The 20,996-nt window shown below is 53.0% G+C and overlaps 4 protein-coding genes across 4 annotated transcripts; 1 reads left to right on the top strand and 3 right to left on the bottom strand.

Moving 5' to 3' along the window:
• Positions 1-328: 328 nt before the first annotated feature.
• Triagg1_5798 (uncharacterized protein) lies at positions 329-7,765 on the bottom strand (the record flags this gene model as incomplete). Its single annotated transcript, XM_062900352.1, has 7 exons — positions 329-1,195; positions 1,464-1,559; positions 1,620-3,221; positions 3,278-3,508; positions 3,663-7,378; positions 7,502-7,600; positions 7,663-7,765. The coding sequence occupies 7 exons, from the start codon at positions 7,763-7,765 to the stop codon at positions 329-331; spliced, it is 6,714 nt and encodes a 2,237-aa protein (XP_062755310.1).
• Positions 7,766-9,032: 1,267 nt separating this feature from the next.
• On the top strand, positions 9,033-9,703 carry Triagg1_5797 (uncharacterized protein; the record flags this gene model as incomplete). Its single annotated transcript, XM_062900349.1, has 2 exons — positions 9,033-9,188; positions 9,257-9,703. 2 exons carry the CDS (start codon positions 9,033-9,035, stop codon positions 9,701-9,703), a joined length of 603 nt encoding a protein of 200 aa, XP_062755309.1.
• Positions 9,704-10,563: 860 nt separating this feature from the next.
• On the bottom strand, positions 10,564-12,395 carry Triagg1_5796 (uncharacterized protein; the record flags this gene model as incomplete). The annotated part of the gene is made up of 4 exons (XM_062900348.1): positions 10,564-11,846; positions 11,900-12,120; positions 12,184-12,253; positions 12,323-12,395. The coding sequence occupies 4 exons, from the start codon at positions 12,393-12,395 to the stop codon at positions 10,564-10,566; spliced, it is 1,647 nt and encodes a 548-aa protein (XP_062755308.1).
• Positions 12,396-14,023: 1,628 nt separating this feature from the next.
• Positions 14,024-18,840, bottom strand: Triagg1_5795 (uncharacterized protein; the record flags this gene model as incomplete). The annotated part of the gene is made up of 2 exons (XM_062900347.1): positions 14,024-18,116; positions 18,188-18,840. The coding sequence occupies 2 exons, from the start codon at positions 18,838-18,840 to the stop codon at positions 14,024-14,026; spliced, it is 4,746 nt and encodes a 1,581-aa protein (XP_062755307.1).
• Between the last annotated feature and the right edge of the window lie 2,156 nt (positions 18,841-20,996).

Raw genomic sequence — 20,996 nt, 5'->3', positions numbered from 1 at the left:
AGCATGCGTAGGGCGTTGGAAAGGGATATCAAAAACTTGATTCTTGCCCTTTTTGTGTCATCTTATGAAACCTACTGTTGTTTGTGTTTTTATTACTATTTTTCTCTTTTGCCGGTATCGTTGGGAAGGGGGCCGGCGTAAGGGCTGGTTGGGTGGCGCCACGGAACACCGGGGGTATACCTTTTAGTATTATTATTATTGTGATTTTCTACGTACGTGAGGAGGAATTTGAAGCTGTAGAGTATGAGAAGTATGTCTGTTAACGTAAACCAAAGCAAGGGCATTCTATGATCTATACATCCTGCAACAATGTGATTCTCCTCACCATCTACTTCTCCCCTTGACCATCATCACCATCACCATCGCCATCTTTCCTCCTCTCCTCCCAAAACCCCTTCCCGTAACTCACCAAGATCTCCTCCCCCTTCTTAATCCCCCCCTCACTCCTCTTCTTCTTCCCATCCTTCTTCTTCCCTCCTCCTCGTCCTCCCACCGCCCAAACCCCCACGCAAACATCCCCCCACCTCTCGCAAAACACATTCCCAAACCTCGCATTCGCCCTCTCTTTACCCTCAACCCCACGATAATCATTCACAAACCGCCCTTCATTCCCTTCCCTCGCCGCATCCACCGCAACGTCCATCTCCCGATCCAGCCAGAGATCATAATCGCTCTCCTCGCTCGTCGTCGCCCGCCCGTGCAACCTACCCAAGTACGCCAGTATCAACTCCCCCGGCGCAATGTTCTGCGCCGCAAACAGCCCGAACTGGCCGTATGCAGGATGATTGCGGTCCGTGATGGCCTGGATCCTGACGCGCGGGCACGGCGTTTCCGTTGCGGGCGACGAGGCTGGCGCTATGGGAATCTGATCGATGGCGCTGTCGTCGTGGGGTTTTGTGCGGAGGAATTGGATGTGTGTTGGGGAAATGTCTTTGCCGTAGAGAGGGGCTTTGAGATAGGGGAGCGTTGCAGGCCAGTTTTTGGGCTTTGACATGGTTTTCTTCAAGGGGAAATGGAAGATGGAAGATGCAAATGATGCAATATTGGATTGGAATTTTGTTTTGCAAGAGCAGGATTTATTCGTGGCCGAAGATTTGGCGTTGGGTCCAATGCGTGTCTTGTCACTTATACAACCGACGTGATCTTGGGGCTTCATCCGCATCTTCATTACGCGCGATGGCAGAATCGCATCAATCTAAATAGAACAGCTATTATACTACACTACTAATGCAGCCCTTGGCTGGCTCTTGCTTTCCCTTCCTTGTTCTTCCACCCATGATGATCCTAGCTAATCTCCTCACCTCCCAGTATGCGCATTTCCTTCGTCTTTTCAATGGAGGAATAAAAAGAAAAACAGTGAATACATAAAAGAAAACCCAATGCAGCAGATATTTCCGAGCCATGTCCAGTCCGTTTCATCTCATCTCGTCTGTTCTCATTTCCAAGCCTTAATGCGACATCACCTCTCTGTAACGGTCCAGACTCAGGTCAACCGAGTATGCGAGCAGTCGATCTTGGGTAAGTGGAAGGCTCAAAATTCTCGATCGAAGTTCCATATCCTGCAATCGTGTTAGTGGAAGATGGTCAAACAAAATCTTTCCAATGAAAAATCCACATACCTGTTTCTGTCGTGTCAACTTTACAATTTCTCTAGCAGTTTCGTCTGCCATGTCGGAAATAGCGGCGTATCGCGTAATATTGTTTTCAACTCCAATATCCTTCATCGCGTTCAGACCAGCCAGGAGCCTGTCGAGCAATGCAGGGGAAACGCTTTCTCCCTTGCCGCGACATTCGATCAGCTGGAGGAAGTGGCCATAAATCTCGCCACCTTGAGTCCATTCCGTGATGCCCTGTTGGCGATCTTGGAACTGTGAGATGAGAGACAACAAGCCGGCGTAATCACGCTCGACGATGGCCTGCGGAGCAACATGCTGAACCAAGATGCGATGGGCTTCAACGTGTGATCCCGCTCGCAAAAGGCACTGCATTTCGGCCACGGAATCCTTCTTCACGCAACGCATATACAGCGCAAGAGCTTCCCAGATCCAAGCTGCTGGGATGCGATACTTCTCCGTGAGCATGGCAAAGTTGGCATCCGACTCAGATCCAATCAAGTTGGCGTGCTGGCAGAGGTGTTCTTGGAGTGCCTTTTTGCGCGCTGCTGTGTGGTGCAGATGTAGCAATACGAAAGCAGCTTCGAGCCACTCGCCTGCTCGGGTAAGTTGGGCAGCATATGCAAGAGTGGCAGCATCAGCCTTCTCAACCCCGTTTGCGCCATACGAGACCTTGCCAGTGGATGTCAGGGCGATGCCCAGTTGCCATCGAAGTCTTGCCTCAAGGGGGGATAGCTGCGAGTTCTCCGGACGAAGGACAGCCTCCAAGTCGGCGTCTTGATCAGCATACAGCTGCAAAAGACCCCATAACAGATCTTGGCGGGTATCGATCTTGGCGTCGTCCCAAAGAGGTGCGATGCCTTGCTCAACATACCAAGGGCGAGGCAGGTCTTCCTTGTCTTGATCAATGTCGCCCTTGAACTTTTCAACGGCAGCGGACAAGTCATCATGGTTCGAAATGGCATACCACAATCGCAGGCCGAAAGATTGTCTCCAGTCCAGACCAAAGTGCTTTGAGATGATAAAGGAATCAACTCGATCCTCGTTGGGCACACCCTTCAAGCCCTCGCAGACACAGACATTTCCACCCAGGAGCTCGTAAATGGTACGGATGGCCTCGGAAAACTCGGACAGTATCTTCGAATCCAGCCACGACTTGACCTGCTCTCTCATTTCCCTCTTGGCGACATCACTAGTGCCGATCAGGGGAACCAGAGTTGCAAGGCGAAAGTTTTTGCCATCCAAGAGGTGCTTGCAGGCTTCTGGGATTCGGTGACCGGCAAGACATGCGAGCGCCTTCTCTTCACTGGTAGCTGCTAGACCCATACCTGTAGATGAGGCTTGTTCGACCAAATCGGACCAGAACTGGGACAGCTTATTTCTTCGCACCAAATGTTCCTCCTCCATCGAGTTTTGGTTGTCTAGATTGTCGAACAGGATGCTTGCGAGCTCCCACACCTGCTTCTCATGGATACTGGCCGCATCATTCGTATATTTAGGCTGATACAGGCTCTTGAGACTTGTGGCATGAAGGCTGGCTTGTGGTACTCCTTCAACAACATCGATCTCGGTTACGACATCCTGAGAGGCGAGATGTTTCTTTGATGGCTAAAACAATGTTAGTCAATGCCGTTTATTGGTTCATATTACGGAACGCCTCTTACTTCGGCAGTGAATGTAGCCAGGCGGATGTCCTGCTCATCGGTCTGTATACTAGATCGTTGATATGTCAGGATATCCGAGGTATCACGTATTGACCGGCGCGAGTGTGAGCCGTCCAAGGACCGAACCAAGACAAGCGTCTCATCCGGGCCCCAGGTTGGCCTCGAGGCGCTGTGAAAGGCGCGCTCGTCCCCTTCAGCCGTGGCGGTCTTAGCCTGTCTTTCGTACGGGAACTATAATGGACACATATTGTTTTAGCATTCTATTCATTACTTGGTTAAATACACATGGGGCCTCCACCTAGCCCGAAATAAAGTATTATCAATCTCAACAGGAAAAGAAAAGGGGGAAGGGGGTGTCAAGTCACGAAACAATGAGGGTACCGACCTTGGGAAAACCTTGGGAGGACTGAGAAGCGTTAAAATCCTGGCGTGCCGGCTTTGGCTTTGGCTTCTCAAACAAGGAATTCATCAAGTCAATACTCGTGGCAAATCCACGTCCTTGATCCATACCAATCTGAGCACCAGTCGCAGCTCCATTCTTCCTGTCGGGCCTGCTAATGCTCCTGCCCCAAATAGACGACTTTCGAAAATCCGATTCATCATCGAGATCAAACGTGACTGTCTTTCCCCCCTGCTTAGAGGTCGAATCAGCCTCTTCCCTTAGTAGATGGCGGTCCCGCTTCATCGGGCTGACCGTCTTCCTTAGCATTTCCATCCAATCGTCGCCATCTGCGACTTCAAGCTTAACGGGGCCAGCTGAATCCTTCATCGCTCTCATTCTGGCTCTGAGAATGCCGCCAGGAGTCGCGGTCGAGCGCTTAACATCCTGGCCACCCTCGGACGAGGCATCGTCATGCTCCGCGGCGAGATGCTGTCCGACAGAAGACCTCGTCATGTCTTCATCCTCGGACATATCATACTCTGCGATGTCGTCACCGGTCACTTCGTTTTCCAGCGACAATTTGACATCATGTGTGGCAGAGTCCGCGGAGCTAGCCCCTAAAAAAGACTGTCGTCCAGTGAGCTCGGTCGCAAACAGCCTCTCCTGGTCATTGAATGCGCCAGGTAGCATGTGTGATTGAGGAAAATCCATCATCTCATCATCCTGTGACGGACGGAAAGCCGCCGGCGGTGCGACGTTGGACAAAGGGGCAGCAGTAGAAAGGTCGAGAGTGGTGTCAAACTCGGTCTCTTCATCGGAGTCGTCGAGTCCGTAGGTTGTGAAATGCTCCACGGAAAAGACCCAAACTCCCGTGTCCACATCGTAGCTTTCATAAGTCGTGTCGACGATGCGCTTGAGCCGCTCAATGTGCTTGTTGAAGCGCTTGGGGTCGCTCGCGACCCTCTTGTCTCGACCACCGCGAGGCCAAGACTGCTCCAATGTGATCTTGGCAGGCACATTCAGCCCCTTTCCGACAGGGGGCTTCTTCGCCGCAATGGGGTAGACGGTTGCAGATCGAGGTTCGAGTTGGATGATACCGCCGCAAAGCTCATCTAAATCGATACCACTGATATCCACCGGGATCTTGAAGGCAATGGTTCCGACATTTTCTCGGCCAACAATGAAGTTATCAATCCGCTGTCGCTGAATCCTGTTCATGTTCTGGAGTTCCTCTCGCGGAGGGTTCATCCAGTACTTCCCTGGAGCATTGTCGAAACCGTTGGCCTGGGGCTCGGGGGTAGCACTGTCTTCCTCTTGAACAATGGTCAACTCCTTCTCCTTGCCCTTGCCCTTGACCTGCTCCATTTCGGGAGTCCAAAGTCCGTTTGTGGTGGGAGTAGACTTGTCCGATCGGGGAGTATCCTCACCAGGAGTTTCTGGTATATCGCCGGGAGCCGGTAATGCTCGCACAGGGGTAGAGTCTTCACCATCTACGTTGGTATCAAAACTAACGCGCTTAGCTAGTTTCCGTGGGCCAGTTCCGTTATCGCCATTCCGCCCATCCTTGTTCGGCGTAGAGAAGAGGTCACTCCGTAGTTCGCGGTTAATAACCAGCTTCTTCGAGCCCGTGCTTCCATACCAGCGCGTGTTGTTAGTATTCGAGAAGGCGCCAGGTAGGAGAATACTGTCGTCAGCGTTGACGGTGCGGCGCAGATTGCTTGAGGATATGCTCTTGCTAAGGGCGGTGCCGCTGCTGCTGGCGCCGAGCAAGTTACGGCCCAGAGTGCTGGGAGCGCCAGAGAGACCTGCAGGGCTTCCTCCTCCAGGAGTACCATAGCTGCTGTAAGAAAAGCCGAATCCTCTCTTCTGAGGCGTGCCAAAACGGCCCGATGCCGCAGGTGTGAACTTGTACATAGGGAAGATGGACGGTCTCTTGGGCTTTGGCTGTCCGCTCAGGGGCACCGCGAGTGGACCGGGGTTCGGGACGTCGCCTCCACTAATTCCAGAGAACAACGACGGTGAGCCATAAGCCGACACGTCGCTCAAGTTTGCAGTGAGGCCTTGGGGCGCGTTGTTAACTGCTTGAGAAGCCCCTAGCAAGGAACCGCCAAGGCCAAGACTCTGCTGCTGTTGGACACCAGCATTGCTGAAGATGCCGCCCTGAGTTCCCGCTGCACCGCCACCGAACATTCCCGTACCTGTCGCCGCAGGCGTAGATCCAAAGAAGCCAGGCTTCTGCTGATTCGCGGCTGAACCAAAGAGGCCAGTGCCAGCAGCTTGCTGGGTCGTGTTGGCACCGCCAAAAAGGCCACCACCTGTGCCGGCAGCGGTAGGCGCGGAGCCAAAGAGCCCACCGCCTGTAGCTGGCTTAGCTCCAAAAAGGCCTCCAGCATTTGTATTCGCGCCTCCCAGTCCTATCGTCCCCTGCTGCTGAGCTGTATTGCCTCCGAAAAGGCCGCCACCAGTGCTGGCAGCGGCAGGCGTGGAGCCAAAAAGCCCACCGGTAGCCGGCTTCTGCTGAGTGTTGCCAAATAGACCTCCAGACTGTTGGGTTTGCGCCTGACCAAACAAGCCTCCTGAGGGTTGCTGCTGCTGGGCGTTGTTCCCGAAGAGACCTCCGGTAGGCTGTGGGTTGGCGTTGGTGTTGCCAAAGAGACCACCACCAGTCGCGGTGTTGGTATTCGAGCCAAAAGCGCCACCGGTCGCCCCAAAGCCCGTAGATGGCGTATTTGCAGTGTTACCGAAGCTGAATCCAGTGCCTGCGGGTTTCTGAGCAGTGTTGCCAAACAAGCCTCCACCAGTGTTGGCCGCAGCATTGTTCGTTGCGCCGAAGAGCCCACCACTCTGGGTGTTTGGTGTCTGACCAAAACCACCAGTCGTAGCAGTGTTGGTAGCGCCGCTTCCGAAGAGACCTCCCCCGGTTTGGTTCTGCTGAGTGTTTCCAAAAAGGCCTCCGGCTGGCTTGTTGGTGTTGCCAAAGAGGCCACCAGCAGTGTTGTTAGCAGCAGGAGTATTCTGCGCACCAAAGCCGCCGCCGAAGCCAGAGGTTGTGTTGCTGGCAGTATTGCCTGATCCAAACAGTCCCCCGGTGGTGTTTGTCGCTCCAAAGCCGCCGGTCGAGGGGGTATTCGTCTGATTGCCGAAGCCGCCGCCAAAGCCCGAGTTCACTCCAAAAGCTCCAGCGCCGCTGGGGTTGCCGTGTCGTCTGCCTTGGACGTAATCCGCCAATCTCAGCTCATCAGCAGACCACTTCTTATAGGGATCCTGGAACAAGATGTTCTGGAAGGCGTTGGACAGGTTGGTGCTGCTGTTGGGCTCTTTTTCGGTAAAGGCTTGGAAAGGAGTGACAGCCGTGCCGGGAGGATCGCCAGTGGCGCCGCCCAAGGTATTGGTCGAACCAAAGTTGCCAAAGCCCGTGCCCGTGCCCGTGTTGGAGGCGGCGTTAGTGTTGCTGGCGCCAAACAGAGAGCCCGTGTTCGCAGCTCCAAAACCGCCTGCTGGTTTATTAGCATTGCCGAATAGGCCGCCACCAGTGGTGTTGCTGCCAAACGCAGAGGGGGTGGTAGTGTTGGTGTTTGATCCAAACCCACCAAAGCCCGTACCGGTGCTGCTAGGGGTGCTGGAGGCTCCAAAAAGACCACCTGAAGCAGGAGTAGTAGTAGGGGTCGAGCCGAAAGCAGGCTTGCTGCCAAAGCCGCCCGTGTTTGATCCAAAGCCGCCTAGAATCTTGTTAAAATTGCAAGAGGCGCGAAGGTGGAGATGGAGATTATCGACAAGACAAGGGCAGTAGATGAATACCCCGTGCCCTTTGCCATTTCATGACAATATGAGAACAGACTTACCAGGTGTTGCGCCAAAGCCGCCCGAAGTAGCGTTGTTGCCAAACATGCCGCCGCCCGTGCTGGGAGATGCACCAAAGCCTCCCGTGTTGGAGCCGAAGCCTGTGTGAGTTATGGTTAGTTATTGGTGTGTAACGCCTGGTCGTGGTCGTGATTGAATGTACCTGATGGAGTGGTGTTATTGTTGGCCCCGAAGCCACCAAACCCGCCCGAGGACTGCTGGTTGGTGTTTGAGCCGAAACCGCCCCCAAATCCGCCGAACGACATGATGGGCGTCCGTGTATCGCGGTATTCGGAGGGAGTGACTGGTGTTGGAAGCTATCCGCAGACGGGATGCTTTGTTGTGGTAAAAGTGTATGTGCTTCGCGAAGAGAGGACTCGAGAGGGCGCGATCAATATCGGCCACGGACAACAAATCGAGAGTCGCGGGAGAAAGCGCGCATATGCGACGGCGTGTGGATTAGTGACAGCAGCGCCCGGCCCAGGTTAATCGTGCCCAGCTGCAAGGCGATGAGGCGATGAGCGAAAAGTCGCGTTCTGGTTGATAGACGGGGATTATGTGCTCTATTCTGACGGGCCTTGTTCCGACAAAGGGCTGAAGCCGCGACGAAATGGCGCCGCAGCAGGGACAACGAGAGGCGCAATGACGGAATGAGAGACAGGAGAAGAAAAACGAAGAGTAAACTGCTGAACAGAGACCAGAGAGGTGCAGTGCAAAAGGCGTAAACGGCCTTTTATACCTCGGGTAAAGATGGTCACCCCGTTGAGCTTTGGTGGCAGCAGCAGACGGGAGAGGCAAAAGTTCAGGTCAAAGCAAAAGCCGGGCCTTTCTTTGGTCAGCTCAGCTTTTTTTTTTCGTGTCGCTGCTGCTGCCCGCTAGGCTGACTGATGTTGGTGCCTCAGACAAGAACTTTCCCCTCCCATTGGCCCAAACCGCCGTGCTGACTAACGCCGGCCAATCAACGCCGCCAATTGCTCTACCAGGCAGGCAGGTTGCGGGTGCCTGGGCCACTGCCTACGGAGGAACCTTGGTCAGGTGTAACCCTGTGGCCCCCTTGTGCAGCAGCTCCCCTCAACTGACGGGGCGAGCCAGCGCCTGTGTTTAGTGCCTAAAGCCGCTGCATCGCGAGCGCAACCGCCTGTGCTGTTGCTGTTGGCGCGTCAAGCTCCAGTCGCGTCGCATCCCTCGCCCGCTAACCCGGCAAAAATAACCACCTACCCAAAAGCATTCGACTTTTCAGTGCTTCTGCCCATAGCTACAGACCTCTCTTTCATGCATTTCTTTATTCCTGTTATAAGACAACATTCCACAGCCTGTACTCGTTTTCCTGTCCTCCTTACGCCATTATTTAAGGGTTGGACCTTCGCCCCCCCGTTAAAACCCATGCGCTGCCTTTTGGTTCCCCTGTTGGCAGTATAAGCTTCTGAGAAAGAAAAAAAAAAGCCCAATCCTCTCTTTGGATACGCCCTCGCACTCACGCATTCACGCTCGCTCGCTTGCTTCACGATATACACCCTGGACTATCTGCCTGGCATGAACTCTCACACGCCTCGCCCTTTTCCGGGACGATCAATAGCAGGAGGGTCCAACCAGCATGCGCAGCCACGGAATCCCCCCGCGCCGCAGGTGTCTTCCAACGAGGATTACGGCACCATTGCTGACGAGGATCGCGAACACATTGATGAAGTCGTAAGTTGGCCACAATTTTTGTCTTGGAGCCCCGTCCCAGACCTCTCACATTGGCAATGCCCTCCTAGTTCGACTTGATGGATATGAAGAAGAAAGGGTGGCTGAATAGCTACGAATTCAAACACTCGCTCGCCGCGCTCGGCTTCGACATGCCCAAACCCGACTACTGCAGAGAGCTAGAAAACTACGGCACAGTACCGCCCGACTGGCGAGACCCTCACAGCTGCCCAGTCAACCGCCTCCTCATCTACCCCGACCAGTTTCGACTATGCGCCGCAAAGCTCATTGCCCGACGAGACCCGCGTGAAGAGGCTATCAAAGTGTTCAACATGTTCGACTACGACCAGGACGGCATCATCTCGGTCGAGGACATGAGGCATCTAGCTCAAGACATCAAAGAAGAACGCACAATGACGGATGAAGAGATCCAGACCATGATAGAACATCTCGACCACGACGGCAAAGGCGGGGTGAATCTCGAAGAGTTCATACAGATGATGGAGGAGGCTGGCTAGTTGGGCATCAAGAGAAGCCAGAAAGACGTTTTACGACGAAACGTTTTACGACGAAAGCTTCAGGGGAGAGAACTGTTCCACCCCCCGGCAATAAAAGCCTTCAATCTCCCGGCACAGAGCTGTTTCGCCGTCCAAGATATGGCCCGCCTTCTCGACGGCCCGCCCTCGCCGGGGAACGCATGAAAGCTGGTCGACCCGCCCCAAGGAGCACACGATTTCGGAATGTTGCAAAGTTATAGTCGAGGACAATGGATCACATATAATGCGCACATGCTCACCAAGTATATCTTTTTTTGGAGATGGCGTATCGGTAGTTTTTGTTTCTTTTTTTTTTTACTTGTTTAGGATTATGTATAACGAGGCAATGGCAGCAGGAGTTGCTTTCGGCTCCAGGACTAGAATAAGTGCTACGAGATACCTATGCTAGCATTCACGAGATGGAAAGCTTGGACAAAATATGAACAAGGTCGAATTCAGATCTACAATTTTGAATTCCAGAGGCGCGTTGTCTAATTAACATACCACATGGATCGTAGGAAGATAAAAAGACAAAAAAAAAAAAAGAGAGATATCCCGTTTAATCCCATCTCAGCCACCCAAACGAGTAGAATCTTAATCCCCTTCCCCTAGCAAAGTCAAGAAAACAAATGGGTACGATGCCGAGAAAGTCGTTGCTACAGGGAATAGAGGCTTTTCACCTTTGAAAAAGAAAAGGCGAGGTATAATAAGTCCATGAACAGGAGGAACAAAAGGAAAAAATGGCGGTATTAGAAAGAGCGTCAAGAGCAATGGAAATCCGGCAGTCCCGTCTTTGGTATATAAAAATTAGCCCATTTTTTTGGTTTTCAAACTTCTTCGCCTTAAAACTGGATTAAATCTTGCGGTTGGCCTGGTTGCTGTCGCTGCTGGGCTCCAAATGGGTTGCTGTTCACCTGAGGCTGGCCACCATAAGTGATGCTGGGCAGACCGGTAAACTGCTGTCGCAGGAAAGGGTTGTTGCCGGTGGCTTCTGGGTTGAGGCGACCAAGACCGGCGCCGGCGCTATTGATAAACGTGCCAGGAGCAGTGTGCTGTGAAGGAATTCGCAAGTCTCCCGTGTTTCCGTATGTGTCCATTCCGTCTCCAGAGGCCAGTAAAGCGTTCAGCTTCATCTCATGCTCGCTGAGTTCTCTCTGGGGTTGACTAAAAGCAGGCTTCTGTTGCTGTTGCTGCTGCAGCTGGAACTGGGGTTGGTTGAAGTTGGACAGAGTCTTCTGTTCTGGCAGAGGGCTAAGAGAAGATGTCGCAGGTCTAGCTGATTGCGGTCTGTTCTGGGCAAAGGGATTGTTGGAACCGGTCGGTGTGGGCTGAATAGCCTGCTGCTGTTGCTGGTTGTTAGTTGCCCAAGGATTGTTGCTTCCAGGCTGGATGGCCAAATCCAGTGCCTGAGAAGGCTGCAAGTGCTGTTGTTGGGCAAACTGCTGCTGCTGCTGCTGCTGTAGGTATTGTTGCTGCTGCTGTTGTTGACCAAGCTGGTTACCTGTAGGCACCGGGAGGAATGTATCTACACCGAAAGCGACGTTGTAGTTGGGCTGCCAGCCAGTTTGCTGCGGCTGCTGCTGCTGCGGCTGCTGGTATCCAGTATAAGCGTTTCCTAGATAGCCCGTCTGCTGGGGAAGCTGTGCAGCCTGCTGGTCGATTGGGTTAGCCCAGAAATCCACAGCGTTGCCTTGTTGGTAGCCCTGGTTGAATCCTGTGTGCTGCGGCTGGGATGTTGCGGGAGTGTCATCGTCAAATAGAGAATGGGCGTTGGAGTCTTCAAGTTCACGGCGTCTTCTCTCTTCCTCCTCCTGGCTCAGTTTGATGGCCTTTGCGAGATCATCGTCATTCTCACCACCGGAGCGAGTCTGCCTTCGTTTTCTGTCTTCCTCCTCCTGGTATTTGCTAGCTTCGATAGCAAGGCGATACTCAGCGTCATCTTCTTCATTTGGAGCTCTCCGTTCTGATCGGGGCTGGCGTCTCTGAGACTGCTCAGCATACTGCGGGCCAAAATCAGAATCCAGGCCCATGACGCGCGACTTCCAGGACTTCCGGTCGCTTCGCTCGGCTCGCAATCGCTCGTCATTCAGGATAAGCGCGGTCAATTCCTTTGCCGCGACACGGACTGCGCACCGCGTTAATAACGGCCAACCTGAAGAGGGAGGAGCATCAACTTACCATTCTGGCCGACGTCACGACCTTCCTCGTCAATGTACTGGAACTCTCGCAGTGTCTTGATGATATAGATGCTCTGGCGCGCCCAAGTGACAACGAGCTCAGAGCCCTCGTGGAGACAGTAGTCGAGAACCTTCAACGCCTTGAGAACGTGGCGCCAATTCTTTCCCTTGTCATTGAGCCTCTTGTCAAGCATATCCATTATGTCGTAGAACTCGGTGGACCTGCAATCGGGCTCAAGGTTAGTTTGACGCTACCGGTCCCTGCTTATTCAGAGCGTGACATACGTGTTGAAGGTCATTTGGGCAATCTCGCTCATCTGCGTGCCGGTTGGACCCCATGGATCATTGCTCGTCGCTATGGAAAGAAGCTGCGATTAGCATGGCTGACTAGGCCGATGAGCGGCAATTCCGGGCGGTGACAAACCATCTCGGACCTTGACCTGGGCATGAGAGTAACCCTTGGTCACGTTTTTCACGCTGCGCATCACCTTCGACATGATGGGCGATCTGTACTATTCACAGTTGAAGAGTAGGAAAAAGAAAAGAAGAAGAAGGGAAAGTGCCGGATGATTGGCGCGCGAGAAGTTGATGGGGGTTGGTCGCAGCTAGCAAGCAGGATAGGAGAGAAGAGAAATGAGATCGATCAAAGCGGCTGTCCGGGGTGCGCAGCAGATTCAGCCGCTAGACGCTGCGAGCGTGAACCTCGAGCAAACGGCTACAGACAAGCACGATGCAGACGCTGACGCTGACGAGCCTCGCAAAGAGGTGAATCGAATCGCCACTCGAACTCGGCGGCTGCAACGCTTTTGGTGTACCTTGGAGGTTGCTTGGCGTGGGGCGGCTGGTCGCAACAGCTGTGGCGCTTAACAAAGGGGAGAGGCAATGCACGCGAACAGAGAGGAGCGTCTTTTGGCGTGCAGGCGGTGATGAAGCCAGATTGCGCAGCGCAAAGAGGCGGGATAGATGGTCGAGCAGGAGTCGTTGGATGAAAGAAGAGAGGCTTTGTCCGACAGTGCGAAACGGGCCTTGACAGGTCTATCAGTCGGTTCGCCTCGCCTTGTTTCCAGCTAGCTTGAGTCAGTTTACGTACGCTCCCTGCTTGATTACGTTAGGAGGAGAGGAGGAGGGACGAGGTTAAAAGTTCCCCAGGCCCGGACGACAAAAATACCCGAGCACGCCGAAGGCCGAACTGCCCTGTCGTATTTTTGTCAGCCGATGGTGACGCCCAGGCTGCATGCCTCGCGCCGGTACCTTCATCCATGTTACGTCACGCGCCGGGCGCCCATCTCCAGCCACGCAACGAATTGAGGGAAATACTCCTAGACAAAGGGAGATCCGGGTCGCAAGCCCGTCAGCCCCAGGCTTACCCTACATCAAGCAGTACCTACTGGGTAATCATTAAAATCTCTGTGGTTCCATGCGTGATTCCAGTGCATCAACCGGGGCTTCCATCCAAGGCACAGCGTGCGTCCAGGGCAAGGCAATTCCGATTCGGCCGGATTGCGCGTTCTCCAATTGGGAGCTGCAGCACTACAGTGCAGTAAAATAGGTCCGGAGTACGCCGGCACCTGTGAGGTCATTCACTGTCACCGCTGTGGGCCGGGCACACACTCACTTCCAGTTGCATGCAGCAATACCCTGCACCTACGGAGTATTAACATGTAAGGTATCTACAGTACACTCGGGGAGATTTCGGTGGCTGCAAAGGCCCAAAGTAAAATTATGTCGGTGAGGCCCTGGAGCCTCTGAATGGCTGTGTCGCCCAGCAAAGATATGATGTGCTGGCACTTGTAATGAATTTGGCCATCTCCGCCGCCTCTTGATCCCTTTGCCGGTGATAATCGGGAATCTCTACTCCGTACTCCGTACTCCCGTCATGTGAATACGACTAGGTAGAGGTAGTTCTTGGGTCATCGCCTGCAGCTCCTCATCTGCCCGTGCGCTCCAAATCTGCAGCTGTTGGTGACACGAGAAGCGTGCCGGGTCATGATTGGTATTGTTACAAAATCGCACCCGGTTGCAAGGAGCTGGGGATATCTAAGTACTATAGTATTAAGGCTGCCGGTGTAGCCGTCAAAACAAGTTCAAGTAAACCAAACACAAGCTCTAGCCCGATTAAAAAAACTTACATCCCAACTCTGTTCGTCTTCCCTCTACCTCGGCCCCGAGATGCATTACCGCCGGTCCTGGGTGCTTCTTTTGTGCTCGTGATTGAGTCTTCAACGCCAGGCTGCTGATTGTTCGACTGTTCGCTGCTTCGAGCCTTCCCGCCCCTTCCCCGGCGGCCACGTCTTCCTCCTCCCTGCTCTTCCTTACCCTTTGCTCGACTGTGCCGCCTAGCCTCCTCTTCCTGCGCACGACGACTCTCTTGGTCCCACCACTCTTGAAAGGCTTGTTCTTGTTGGATCTCCTGGAGAGATCTCTTTGCCACTGCCTCCTTGACCAACTGCTGCTCTCTCTGCTGCTGGCCGATGATATCTGCCATGCTCAACCCCAATGTCGCCTCCGTCTTTTGTGCCGGCTTAATGTAAGATTTCGAGTGGGGTATCAGAGGCTTCTGCGGTTGACTTTCCGCTCCAGCGCCTGTCTGGGCTGTTACCTGTGGGTTACCAGGACGCCCCTGTCCGGGGAATCGAGTATCCGGGGAAGCTGTCCGTCTCTGCGCGGATTGAGGATTAGACTCGGATGCGACTAGGGGCTTGGCATTGGTAGATATTGCGTTTCGCTGTGCAACGTCAGATGCCATAGCTTGCTGCAGTGAAGTCTTTGGAACGGGCGCTGCTGCTTTCCATGGTGGCTGATTTTTCTTAGACGATGTTGTTTCCCACGGTATCGCTTTGGCTTGCTCCTCTTGTGCTACGACCTGTGATTCCAGCTGCATCTGCATCTGTTTCTTCCGTTCCTTTTGTGACATTTTGGAAAGCGGTTTACTAGACGAGTCCTTCGTCGTCTGTGCTGATAAGGCGGCCGTTAACGCTGACTTTCCGGAAGCCTCAGACATAATGTCCTTCAGATCCAGTTTAGCAGTAGGCAGTGTCGCAGAGGCCCACGGAGGGTTGGCGGCCGAGTATGGGGATTCTACATCATTCTTAGCCTCTTTGGAAACGGGTGTGACCGAGTCGATAGTCGGTTGTTGGTGAGAAGGCAGGCTTGGAACAGGCGACTGCGGCGTCTCAGCTTTGTCTTTGCCCTTTGAGCTCTTCCATTCTATCGAGAGCCTTGAGATCGATCCAGTATCAGTATCGGTGCGAGTCAGAGGGGGCGAGAGCTGCGGAGACACGAGACTGCTGCCTCCAGAGGGTCCTTCATCATCCATATCAAAGATCATATCGGCTTGGGAATCCTTGGGGCGTAAAGTCGGGCTGAATGGCTCGTTTCGCGCATTCCTGGACTGTCTGGTGAGTTTCTCTGGGGTCTCTACCCCTCGCGCGAGATCATCCAGACTCCCAAAGCGTGGCTTGTATGCAGAGGATAATCTTCTCTCTTCCTCCTTCTGAGCGTGCTTAAATGCCATCTCTTTGACACGGCGCCTTCTTTCTTCCTCAATATCAGCTACCAAGTCAGGGTACTTCTCGTGAAGTAGCAGCTCCGCTCGACCGCTCTTTGCAATTGGAAAGCACGCGAGCTGATTGTCCCGAACTTTGCTATCCAGATCGTACAAGAGTTCTTCGTCGAGGGAGTCTAGGAAATGGTTCTCAAGCATAGATTCTAGCTGCAAGCAGATGTACTCCAGCCCAGTGTTCTTGAACTCCGCCACGGAACAAGCGCTGATTTCATTCAGGAGATTCGATATGTTGCGATTTGTTACAAACTTGCCAATCAAGGATTGGCATATTTGTGATAGTCGATCGATCATGAGCTCGTTGGCCACGCTGAGCACGTCCAAGACGAGCTCCGAGAATTCGTCAATCGACGTAATCATCACTTCATCGAATATTTCTTCGCCGATATCCCCATATAAAAAGTTGAGCACATAAGAAAAGGTCTCCGGATGAATGTGCTTCAGGTCAATTCGGACTGGCTCGACTTGCTGCGTTGCATCGCGGCGACCGGCTAGCCATTGCCCCTGTGATCTTCCATTGAACATTCCATCGAAAAATGGACAGCGTTGGCACAGGAGATGACTGTGGGCCGTCACTTCGTCTCCATCTAGCTCTAATATCACGTTGCCATCCTCAAAGAACAACGGGTCGGTTATTGCTTCCTGCAAATCGATGTCGAGCGTCCGTTCTAGGCCTGCCTGCAGCCGAGCTGCAGCCTCCAGTTTCGGCATGTTGAGCTTCGTAGCGACTTTCATCAAGTCCGATCGAACTTGGCGGAAGCGATGGGCCAGAGCAGGGGCTTCGCGCGTGTATTTCCACACGGGAACGATGTTGTCTTGGTAGGCATATACCACAATATTAAGCATTGTGAATACGTCAATGTGGAGCAGAGTCAGTACCATATTATCATTGACGTTTTCTATGGTAAATGTGTCCAATTGTGTGTGGAAGCCATCAAGCCGAAAGTCAGACAAAGCCTGGCGGAGGACGGAGCTCCTTCCAGAGAGAAGCCAGCCGTGCACCGGTATCCTGATATCTGGCGCCGCAGTTGTGCAAATCTCTAGGTCGGTATCGTATAAGAACGAGTTGGCTTGTAGCCAATGAAGCATGTCCGTTTCGATATCAGAGGAGCTTAGAATCCGATGGGCCACAGTACCAAGACCCTCTCTGACGATGGAAGCGTTCCAAGCTTTTCGTAATGAGTCGCTCTCAGAACTGCCTTCGGGAGTGTAGAAATCCTTCAAGCAAAGGAGTGAGCCCATGTCGTTCCAGAGATTTTGTTCAGTAATGTGAATTTCCTGAGCCATGACTTTGCTATCCTTTCGGATGGCGGCAAACGCCCCAAAGGTAGAGCTGCGCACAGCCACGCAATCTGTGATGTAAGGAACACGCTGGAACTTGAAGTCTTTTCTCTTCACATCGCCGGAATCGACAATGGATTCGATCTTCCCCTTGAGGCGTTTTATTCTCCTCCAGACAGCGCCAGATGCTGTGCAAATGATGACAGATCCATGCTCCCCAACGCTGACTGATGTAACACCGTCTTTTCCCGAATCCCATATGCACTGCGGCTGAGAAACCGCACTCTTAATTTTGACGGGGTTGGTCGTGGAGCCAAATGGGGCTCCAGCATCTCCCTTGTTGCTGACCTGCATGGTGAAGAGATCGCCACGAGCCGTGACTGCGGCGATCGTCTCACCACCAGCCGCTATGTATCGAATATCTCTTCGTGATACATCAAGCTTGGTGGAGAAGACGCTTGCATTGAGAGAGCGGTTAAGGGCGACGTCGGGAAAGGAGAACCTTATGAGGTTGTATCCGTAGTTGGTGAAGACCCAAACTTGGCGATTCGATAACAAGCAGGTGGTGGCCCTATCAATCGCGGCAACCATTTCAATCGGCGCCGACAGAAGAGATGCGGCAACTTTACGAGGCGTCTGCTGCAGATCCAGCGATCTAGAATCAGAATCCATAAGCGCGAGCTGACCCGCGTTGCGGCCCCAGCAGTAGAGTGACGATCCAGTGTGAGCAACCGAGTGTATGGATGATGCAGCGATACCAAGGACAATCTCCTTCTTGAGAGGGCCGAAAACCTGCCGCGGGACGAGGCTCATCGGCTCTTCATCTGTCCTCAGGGGAGGAGGTAGCACGTAGCCAAGTTGCGAATCGGAATTGAGACCCCAGGTCCACAGCTCGCCGTTTCCAACGACTGCCATTGAGTGGTTCTGCCCGAGTGCAACCTGACAGACCTTTTTGTCTGCAAATGGCCCGGAGAGAGGGGTGAATTTGAATTGCGTGTTCTCATCCCCAAGTCCCAGCCTTCCGCCGCGACCAACGCCACAAACGTAAAGGTTGGATATCGGGTCGTCTGTAAGAATAGCGCTGTGCAGCTTTGACATGGCCACGTCTTGAATTGCCAGGGGTCGGTTTTGAACCAGAGCAGGGATGGTTTCGAGATCCGTCGTGATATCGAGCGGTGCATCCACATGCTTCCGTGTAAGGTAATCTTCATAGAAGCGGCGTATGGATTGGTCAGACCGTTGTAGCATTATCCGCTCAGGATACTGTCTGTCGTCCTCATCCCCAACTCCAAGGGAGAGGTTCTTGTTGCTTCCAAACATGAAAAGCTCATCTCCCTCTGCATAATGTTTGTTGAAGTGCGTAAATTTGGAAGCACTATACGATTCCAGGTCAGTCAACATCAGATACGAAGCAGCCAAGAATCAAATGTAGCAGTAATAACTCACCCCTGGTCAAAATCACCGTCGCCGAGGTCCGAATCATCATCGGCCAGAGATTGAACCATCGTATGACGTAATGATCTCGCAGCAATTGTCGAGTTATAGAGGTCAAATGGACTGTTTCCTTCGTGATCCTTGGTCTTGATGAGCTGGCCAACCTTGTTAAAAGCACCGAGAGCGTGGTTGACTAAATCTCCACGCTCTTTGGCCAATAACGCTCTAGCGATTGATGCATTTCCGGCGTAGAGTGACCTATGCAGGGCATTCCAGCCACTTTCAGGATCTTGAGCGTACAGGTCGATATGTGGGTGGTCGAGTAGAGCCTGGACGAAGGCCAGGGCGTTCGGATCGGTAGAAGAAGATGCGCGCAGCAATAGCGTCAGTCCGGCATGATCACGACTGTTCACTTCCGCTTTGTTCAGACCAGAGCTGCCGTCTTTTGCTTTGCCAAGGCCAGAGGCATAACCTGACGCCTTACGCGGTTTGGTGGTAGTCCTTGGCGAAGTCCCGATGCTACCGGGACTGGCTCCAAGATATGTCCCAACGCCTACGGCTGGACTCCTTGTTGTCGCTTGGGTATTGGGACCAGCCGAAGCCAGCAGACGCCGAAACTTGTCGACATCGTTCTCCCAGAAGTATTTCCACAGCAAATGACTCATCGGCCGGGGATAAGCTGCTGCAGGACGGACAGGAAGCCCAGACGCCTGAAAAGGCACCTCGCTGTGAGTCTCGCAGGATCACGGCTTTTTTAAAGGTGCGATTCGAAGCGCCGGAGAGTTGCTGACGCCTCAGCAAACACAGTGGAAGCTCTCTTGTGCGGAATTCGATGCCAGGAGATTGTGCGACTCGGCGTGGCTGCAGCAAGACGTGCGTGTGTGGGACTCGACAGGTTGTTATCACCGAATGCGCTCGCAGGATAAATCGTCGATAGATGGGTAAAAAGACTCTGTTATCGATAATATCGAGGGGCGGCGCGAAACGAGCTGGACCGGCGAGTGGCTTGGATTTGGATGAATTTGGATCCTCGGATGAGTTGAATGAGAAAGATGTGGCGATAATGGAGGATGAGAGGATTGGAAGCCGGCTGGTGGTTATGTCTTTCCAAGTTCCAAGCTCCGTGAGCGTGGCCTTGCCGCATTCCTGGTGCCCGGAAAGTACATGGAAGGGGCCGTGGCGGCTGTTAGGTCAAGACTTGGCGGCCGACATGTCTACGCCGAGGTACGGGGCAGCAAGCAGCTGTAAGTCCAGTGATAAATTTTAAGAAACTGAGGGAAAGCGTTGCGCAACGCTTTGGTTGCATGTTGAACACTCGAATATAATCTCTTCAATGAAATTCTCCTCGTTAAGTCAATGCTAGCTGGTTGTATACCCTTATCACATTACGTCTCCCGACAACGTACCTGTCGCTTCCTGGTTGATGATGGCGGGGTTTAGGTCCGGGCCACGGAGCACTTGCGCCGATAAGACGGATGGCCCTCTGTGCAGCCGTGGCCAATAGCAGCGCGCAAATACAGCCTGTGCTAAATCGCTTTGACACTCAGCTTCCGGATAGGGCTTCCCAACGATAGCACATGTCGACATTGCTCGGGTCTAATTTGCTGATACGCAGCCTCCGGGCCGTGAGACGTGCGCATCTAGGTACATAAGACCAGCTGAGCCGAAGGGGGCTCGGCAATCGTCTGCTGCCTACCGAAGCGAGGTACAATTCCCCGGATCTTGCATATAAAAGATGCTGGACAGCCAAGCAGCAAAGATCTTACCTACCTAGGTACTTACAGGTAGGTAGGTATTTATGCCTACCGGGCGGCATTAGGAGCAGATGCGCACCAGGAAGCCGGGCCCTTCCGAAGGCCATCAGCCGCCGTGCATGACTTGGACAATTTGTGGGGGAAGGCTCTGAACCCCGCCATCGGGGTGCATTGGGGCCGTCTCGTCTCTGCCCTGCTATGTACCTACCAGTAACAGCGACAGGACATATAGATCGGCTCAAGAAGAGAAAAATTACTCTCGCCTGTAAGTTTTAGAGTAAGTTGGCAGATCCAAATAAACCATGTGATTATTTGTGGTGACTTGTAGGTGGTTTGCAGTGTGCGAGAGATGGGTGACTTTCCAGGCTATCTGAAGATGGACTCGATGATGATGTGAGAATGCCTCTAGTTCAGGATGCCGAATCACAAGAATATTTACGTAACATCCAGACAAGAGCTGCATTGCTTTCCGTACTAAGATATCATGCTACCTAAACATTAGTACTGTTACATTACCTATCAACGGGCTGCGGAGATCAATATTCAGTTTGAATGGCATCAATCCGTACTCATATACGACTTACACGGAATCCCGCCATCGGGAAATAGGTCGAATAGGTACAGTACGTCGCAATGATCCGCTCAGGACAGACACTTCTCTGGAAGCTCTACTCCAACTCCTGACGTGAATATTTCTAGCGTAAAAGTGTTGACAAATCAGGCACTAAAGCTTGTAGGGCACAACTACCAAGTATCTAGACTCGAGGTCATCGTCTCGTCTCATCAGACTAACGCACTGCTAGTGTCGCGTGTTCTCGTCTAGTTTTCGTGACCCTTGGCCGCTAAAAACTGCACAGGGGTCTCCGCTAGCGCCTGGTGGGACTGTCGCTTATAGCCGGCGACACTCAGCCCATGAAAATGGCCTGCCCGCCGCTAAAGATAACCTAATGGAAAAAAAATTCCCCTCCAGAGTGACGCTCCGATCTTCCTCCGCTAAGCACAACGACAATCGCATCTGTGCTCGGCCGTCCCTCTGCCACGGAATCCCTTCAGCACTGCAATTGATT

This window comes from Trichoderma aggressivum (genome assembly GCF_033847375.1).
Source record: "Trichoderma aggressivum f. europaeum strain CBS 100526 chromosome Unknown scaffold_021, whole genome shotgun sequence".
NCBI lineage: Eukaryota > Fungi > Ascomycota > Sordariomycetes > Hypocreales > Hypocreaceae > Trichoderma > Trichoderma aggressivum.
The sequence above is the reverse complement of the archived record's forward strand: the minus strand, read 5'-3'. Positions and strand labels throughout refer to the sequence as shown.